Genomic DNA, 7,510 nt, shown 5'->3' with positions numbered 1-7,510 from the left:
GGGCAGTAAGGCCACCAATATTGGGGCCTATGTGTTACAACCTTCCATTAAAAAAAAGCAATTTTAAGTCACAAAAGTTGAAACAAACTATTTATTGTCAAAATAAGATAAAGATGCATTCTGTGAGAGAAACTTTTAATACAATGCAAGTGAATTTGGTAACATGATTACATATATATAAGGAATCATAAAATAATGGCACTACATAAATGCAACAGATAGATAAGGCAGATTATAATGTTACAATTTTGTTCTAATGCAATTTACTAGAATTCTATTTGTTTACACATTAAACCAACTGAGTTTCCTTACATCTTTTTCCCCCCTACTCATGTGCCTCCTTTGCAACCTCGACTTGTATTTGTTGTTGTTCTGGAGTGTCGTAGCCCATGGTATTCCCGATCGGGAAATGAGCATAGAAAGTGTGTGCCAGCTGCTGGATCCTCTCGTAATCTCCAATGCTTCGGAAATACTCCACATAGCGCCAGAAGTCGGTAGTGGAGTAAGGCCAGTATGGTGGACTTCGCTTTTCCACATGGTGAGCTAAATAAGGAATAAAAATCCACAAATGGGTACTTCTGACACAAGAATACAATTGGTATGCTTGTCAGTAAAAATATTTGATAAAAAATACATTTTGGCTTCTGTATACTACATATATAATACAATTATAATCCACATAAACTGATCCCTGTATACAACCTGCAGAATAATGCAAATATAATATGGGTACTCTGGTATATTAATACAGTATAATTATAATACTAATACCAACAAAAATACTATGGATACACTACAGGTACAATGGGGGCAAAATTGGGTTTCTTTGCACCTCCCGTTAGCACCTCAGCGGCACGATAATGGGGTGCAAATGGTTTTGCGACCGGGCGCGGCGAGATCAGCGACTCCCACCATATTCGGTGGCCATTCCCTTTAAGAGAAGGAAGCAGTCTTTTAACATGGCAGCGCTACACAGCCCAGTGTGCAGCGCTGCTGAACTCGATGACCCACCTGCTGTCGATTGCGCTCCAGGAAGGAAATGAAGCGCTTGATTTCATGCTCCACTTCCTTCTTGGAGTGCAAATGTCGATTTTTTTTTTTAAGGGTTGAAAACATCAGCGCCTGGCACTAATTTTTCAAACATTTAAAAGTTAACACCCCAAATGGGGCGATACCTAATTTCATCCCCAATGATAAACTGTACATACGTATAATAATACAAATGTAATACAGGTATATTGATACCTAACTCATGTTACAAGTACATAGCATATCCTTACATCAGTAAATAAATAATAGTATAATGCAGTTTAATATCAATATAATATTGCTGCTGTTTCATTAACATATATATTCCTTACCTCTTACTACTATGAAAATCGTCAATACATTTTGTCCAGCTACTAATAATAATTTTTCCAAATAAATTAAGACTTGATTAAAAACCTAAACTACATTATATTAATTAAGTTGTAATTGTATGATTCTGTATGGCCACGGTATAAATATTTTATAAGAGTGTTACCACAGAGAATTTATTTGAAATGTTATATCAATCAGTATTTGCCTTTTGTTACCCTAGAGGTTCCTTTTGCCCATGCTGTGGTCTAAGTATTTCTTACATAGATGCTTATTTGTACTCACTAAATATTGTGCTTCAAGTTTTCATTTGACATTTAAGTAATTTGTTTTTTCTCCAAATTTTAAGGACCTTAAATTTACCTTCCTTGGATATAAATTTTATACATTCTAGATATCTCTATTTTCTACCCGATGACACTTAAATAATTCCATAGATCAATTACAAATTACATTCCTACATTGGGACCATAACAGCAAATGTAAATGTAAATTATACAACAGAAAAATGTTCTGGAGTTAACTCAAGCTTTAAAAAAAAATATTCCCAGTACTGCTTGGCTTTTATTGTAAGAATGTCCACTAATATTTTTTACCGTCTGACTGTCGGATCACGCTGGCATCTGCAAATAAACAAATGGAGAAATGATCAGAATTCAGAGCCGGACAACTCACAAAAGGGCTTTTCATAGCCCTGAAATAAAATATTTCCCTTGAGTAATGCCAACACATCATTTCAAGATTCTTCTAGATTACTGAATAAAATTAATATAACTCTTAGAATAAACCTGAAACATTTTAAAATGTTAATTTTGACTTTTCAAGTTTACAGCAATTTTTAAGTTAAAAATGTTCCAGAAATAAATGTTATTAAACTTACCAGTTAGTATATTCAAGATGAAAAATATAAACAGCCCAATACAGACAAAACACTTCATTTTGACTGTAAAATAAGAGCATAATAATTAGTCATCTAATCATTCTCAGCATCTCCAAATATTTAGCATTGGTCACAAATTAAACTTTTTATATATAGGGTTTGCAGAAAAATTTGCATGTATTAAATTAAATCGTATTTTATTCACTGATCCAAGCTTGAACTTACATTTAAAGACTTCCAAATAAATGTTCAATACTTACATTTTTAGTCAGGGATTGCAGTGATGAGAAAAAAGGTTTAAAATAAAATGAAGCTTCAGACCTTGAATGCGTTCCTGGCTAGCTTTGGGACAAAATGTTTAAATTGGCTCAGTCTAATTTAGAGGAAATAAACGTCACTTCTCTTACTCAAAGATTTTATTATAATATGCCCTTCCTATGAATAAGCATGAATATGCTGCCATTTGTGAACAGACCAGTTAGTTTTACATCAAACAGCGCCCTCTTAAGTTAAAGCTGAAAATGTACATTTAAAAAGTGAAAAAAAACTTGTATTAATATAATGGCCCGGATTTTGCTGGAGCGGGGCATCTCGCGGCGTGCTCCAATAGTTAGACTTGGTCGTGCACGTTTAGGTTTTAAAATGTTTTGCCCAATAAGTTGCTGAAGTGTGAGCTGCTAATGGCGCAGCAAGGGAACAGGGCATCTGGGACCTTGGTGAACAACGGGACAGAAAGTGTATCGTCTTAACCAATGAGATTAAGTGATTGAGAAATAAACAGAGGAAGAACTGAGAAGGAGAGTGAATTAGAGTGGGTGAATTCATAAGAAAATAAGAACATAAGAATTAGGAGCAGGAGTAGGCCATTTGGCCCCTCGAGCCTGCTCCGCCATTCAATAAGATCGTGGCTGATCTGATCTTGGCCTCAACTCAACTTCCCCGCCTGCTCCCCATAACATTTGACTCTCTTATCATTCAAAAATCTATCTATTTCCACCTTAAATACATTCAATGACCCAGCCGCCACAGCTCTCTGGGGCAGAGAATTCCAAAGATTCACGACCCTTTGTGAGAAGAAATTTCTCCTCATTTCCATTTTAAATGGGCGGCCCCTTATTCTGAACGTATGCACCCAAGTTCTTGTTGTTGGCATTGCTTCCAATCCTGTTCCTGTTCTTCTGCACTGTACACTAAAACATCATCCACCATTGGCCCAGAATTTCTGATGTCCTGGGTCCGTACTAAGTTTCTATGGACCCGGGAAGGCATCGGAAAAGCCGGTTTTCAGCGCGCAATGTGCATGCACTGAAAACCGGCTTTTCCGATCTGTCAAGCTGGAGCTTGACAGATGATCCGCAGATCAGGTACGAGGACATTTGTACGTGGAAGTTTGTGCTATTAACCCATATCTTGCCCGGCAAATGTCCTCAAAATTCTTGCGCCTGAAAAAGCAGACGCATAGCCTACTTTTACAGGGGTAAGAGTTTAAAAACATAGGAAAAACGTGATTAAAATAAAAATTTTAAAAACACATTTATGTTAAAACCTTGCCCACTCCGATAATGTTATTTTTATATCCTAACCCTAACTTTTTTTTTTAAATCGGGAATTTTTTTTCTTTAAAAAATATGTATAACATTTTTAATTTCTATTAGTGTATTGTGTGAGGTGTTTTTAAAATGTTTTATGTAGTGTTTGTGCGTTTTGGGGTTTTTCTCATTCATAGTAATAGAAGATTCGTTTTACGAATTTCCTATTACTAGGAATGAGAAAATACTTACCTGCGATTGGGTGTCCAGGTGCAGATGGCTCCTGTGGGCATCCCGACGTGCACGCTCTGCGCATCGCAGGGAGAGGAGGCCTGTGGATCGGGAGTTCCAGCGGGCGCAGAGCTTCAGGTAAGTGCGCATTTTATTTCTATTTTTTCTTGATTTGCCCGTGGGAAGCCCTGCTCAGAATTTCTGCCCCAGTGACTGCCACCAGATGGATGAAAAGGTGAAAAATCATAATTTCCTATATAGTCAGACCCCACCTTGAGTATTGCATCCAGTTCTTGTCACCGAGACATAAAGGAGTCATTCAAGCATTTGAGGGGGCATCTCCTCACAACATCTGGAGATCAAAGTAATGAATTTCCAAATTATTATCTCTTCTGTAACTGCTGTACAGTACGTTCCTATATTGTTACTTTTTCTATTTTTTATGTAGTTTATTATTATTAATCAAACTTCACGTGATTCTGTTTTAAAGCTTCATTCACTGGTCATTGTTAATGAATGGTAACTGGCAGGATTGTCACTGAAAATCATAGCATCTGATTAGATTTGACAGATTTACATATTGATCACTACAGACTACGTTCATATCTCTCTCAATTCAGCTAAATTGTTCAATGTCGACGGTACTGATGTATATCCTACTGATAGAAACATAGAAAATAGGTGCAGGAATAGGCCATTTAGCCCTTCAAGCCTGCACCGCCATTCACTGAGTTCATGGCTGAACATGCAACTTCAGTACCCCATTCCTGCTTTCTCGCCATACCCCTTGATCCCCCTAGTAGTAAGGACTACATTTAACTCTTTTTTGAATATATTTAGTGAATTGGCCTCAACAACTTTCTGTGGTAGAGAATTCCACAGGTTCACCACTCTCTGGGTGAAGACGTTTCTCCTCATCTCGGTCCTAAATGGCTTACCCCTTATCCTTATACTGTGACCCCTGGTTCTGGACTTCCCCAACATTGGGAACATTCTTCCTGCATCTAACCTGTCCAAACCCGTCAGAATTTTAAACGTTTCTATGAGATCCCCTCTCATTCTTCTGAACTCCAGTGAATACAAGCCCAGTTGATCCAGTCTTTCTTGATATGACAGTCCCGCCATCCCGGGAATCAGTCTGGTGAACCTTCGCTGCACTCCCTCAATAGCAAGAACGTCCTTCAAGTTAGGAGACCAAAACTGTACACAATACTCCAGGTGTGGCCTTACCAAGGCCCTGTACAACTGTAGCAACACCTCCCTGCCCCTGTACTCAAATCCCCTCGCTATGAAGGCCAACATGCCATTTGCTTTCTTAACTGCCTGCTGTACCTGCATGCCAACCTTCAATGACTGATGTACCATGACACCCAGGTCTCGTTGCACCTCCCCTTTTCCTAATCTGTCACCATTCAGACGGAGCAGTTCCGGCTACATTTGATATAATTATGACCTGCTCTAATACTTTTTGGCTCCAAACTTGGTCAAGGTGCCACCCACTACCGCCATAGACGCCGAGGTACCGCCTAAAAATACAATTTTTGAGGAAAATCCTCAGGTACCGCCGATGTGCCGCCCATGTCCTGCCCGGCGGGAGGTAATCGGGAAAGTACTGCCGGCGGAACTTCCTACTGCCCGTCCATGCCGGAGTCTGAAAAATCACAATTTTGGTCACTACGATCCTCTAAGATCCTGCTCCCACCTGCCAGAACGACCGCTGGGAAAAAGATGGTCTGAGCTGTCTGTAAATCAGGCGAGAGGGACAATCGCGTAGAGTGCTGCACATCCCGGCTCAAATACATGTGCTGGACCTGTATATTACCCTCAGCATGAGTTCACACATGGAAATGACACTGCTCAGAGACACTTTACATATGGAAATAAAACTGCTCATAAACACTTTAAACATGGAAATGAAAAAAGTTGAAGGGCAGGTGTGAGATAGGAAGGGGAAATGAGATGCAAAACACAGTGAAGGCTCCATGGAGGAGTGCTATAAGAGTGTTGAAACTATTGCAGACAGAACAGTTAGTGAAACAATGTGAGTGTACAGATGGAATGAGCTAATGTTAAAAAGAATAGGCACAATTAAATCCTGCTAGGTTCTCTTAGGTGGCAGGATGTGATCCTGAGAACAACCTGAGCTCAAGTACAGAAGACGGAAAACTATCTATAATGAACTGCGATGTCACTGAACAACATGTCATGTCAGGGGTGTAGCTTGGTGATGTTGCACCTACGAGAATGTGGACTCAAATGCCAGCCTTAACGTCTGCCCTCCAAGTTGTGCAACTATCTGTGACTCAATGGCAGCCTTCTTGCATTGCTGACCCTTATTTGTTGTTGCTAGATTGCCTGATGTCAGGACGCATTATAGAGTCGCATCATAAGTGCACGGCAAGATATTGCTCAGTGACCAGTACACTTGAAGGAGATTTGTGTGCTTCTCAACATATACCCCAGATTGTCAAAAACTTCAACACTGACCAAGAGTTGTTCCAAAATGTGTCTTTATTGAATTGTACATCATTCCAAAGTGACAGAAGATGCAAACACATGAAGCCAAATCTTTAATATTATTTCAAAGAATAGTAAAGTGAGAATCAAAAGGAACCATATGAAACAACAGTGACAACATTAAGAAGATTTAACACTATCACCAGCACCAACAACCAACCCTCTACCCACTACCACCGCCTCTCTTCAGCCCCCTCGATGTGAGGCCCATTGTTCTCTTCATGGCTCCGCCGTCACCACGGTGACCCGCACCCCTGCCACTCACCACCTCTGCTCCATCACGTTGTGCAGGAGGGCAGCCAGAGCGCTGCTGCCGTGTTCGTCGTGGAAAGAATGTAGGGGGAGGGTTAAATGGAAGCTGGTGGCATCTCCGGCTCCTTGGGGTGTGTCAGCGTCGCTGGTATGGCATCGGGGGGCTCCATGACATGGTCCGAAAGCATCAATTGGGGCAAGGCTTCTACAGAGTCGGTGTTTTGCTCCACCGCACTGATGAGCCGCGACATACTGGCAGTATGCTGCTCTGCAAAGGTGGCGATGCTGGCAGCTATCCTAGCCATGGCATGCAAGAAAATTGCGATCTAGCTCGACACTCGTCCTCGACAGCTGCACCTGAATTGCTGCGCATAATGCTTCATCCTGGGTGGAAGCAGCTTGGTGGCTTCACCAGCACGGCCGCTACGCCTCCCAACACTTGATCCCGCTTTGTCCGATTCGAAGCCCAAAATCTCGGCCCCGGAGACCGATGTTGGCCGCACAGGTGGCACACATGTCAGGAGGCTGCAGTCCTCCTCTTCCACCTCCTCAACCTTATGTGGTACAAACACTGGGCCTTCTCCTTCCTCTTTCTCCTGGTCTTCGTTCTTCTGGGTGGGGGAGGTGGATGCGGTGGATATGGGGGATTGGGGCGGCAGGGGGAGAGGCGAATGAAAGGAGCTGGTGTGTTGGGCTGCTGGAGACTTTGGGATGGAAGGTGTTGGTGTTAGAGTTTGCCTTT

The 7,510-nt window shown here is 41.2% G+C and overlaps 1 protein-coding gene across 1 annotated transcript in view; it reads right to left on the bottom strand.

The window, feature by feature from the left end:
• Positions 1–325: 325 nt before the first annotated feature.
• Positions 326–7,510, bottom strand: part of otos (otospiralin) — a 236,878-nt gene continuing 229,693 nt past the window's right edge. Inside the window, exons 3-5 of the mRNA XM_070882251.1 lie at positions 2,240–2,302; positions 1,956–1,982; positions 326–543 (exon numbers count right to left, since the gene is read on the bottom strand). Coding sequence (XP_070738352.1) covers positions 326–543; positions 1,956–1,982; positions 2,240–2,302 — 308 coding nt within the window. The remainder of the gene's footprint in view (positions 544–1,955; positions 1,983–2,239; positions 2,303–7,510) is intronic.

This window comes from Pristiophorus japonicus, chromosome 6, assembly GCF_044704955.1.
Source record: "Pristiophorus japonicus isolate sPriJap1 chromosome 6, sPriJap1.hap1, whole genome shotgun sequence".
NCBI lineage: Eukaryota > Metazoa > Chordata > Chondrichthyes > Pristiophoridae > Pristiophorus > Pristiophorus japonicus.
This window is presented reverse-complemented; position numbering and strand designations above follow the sequence as displayed.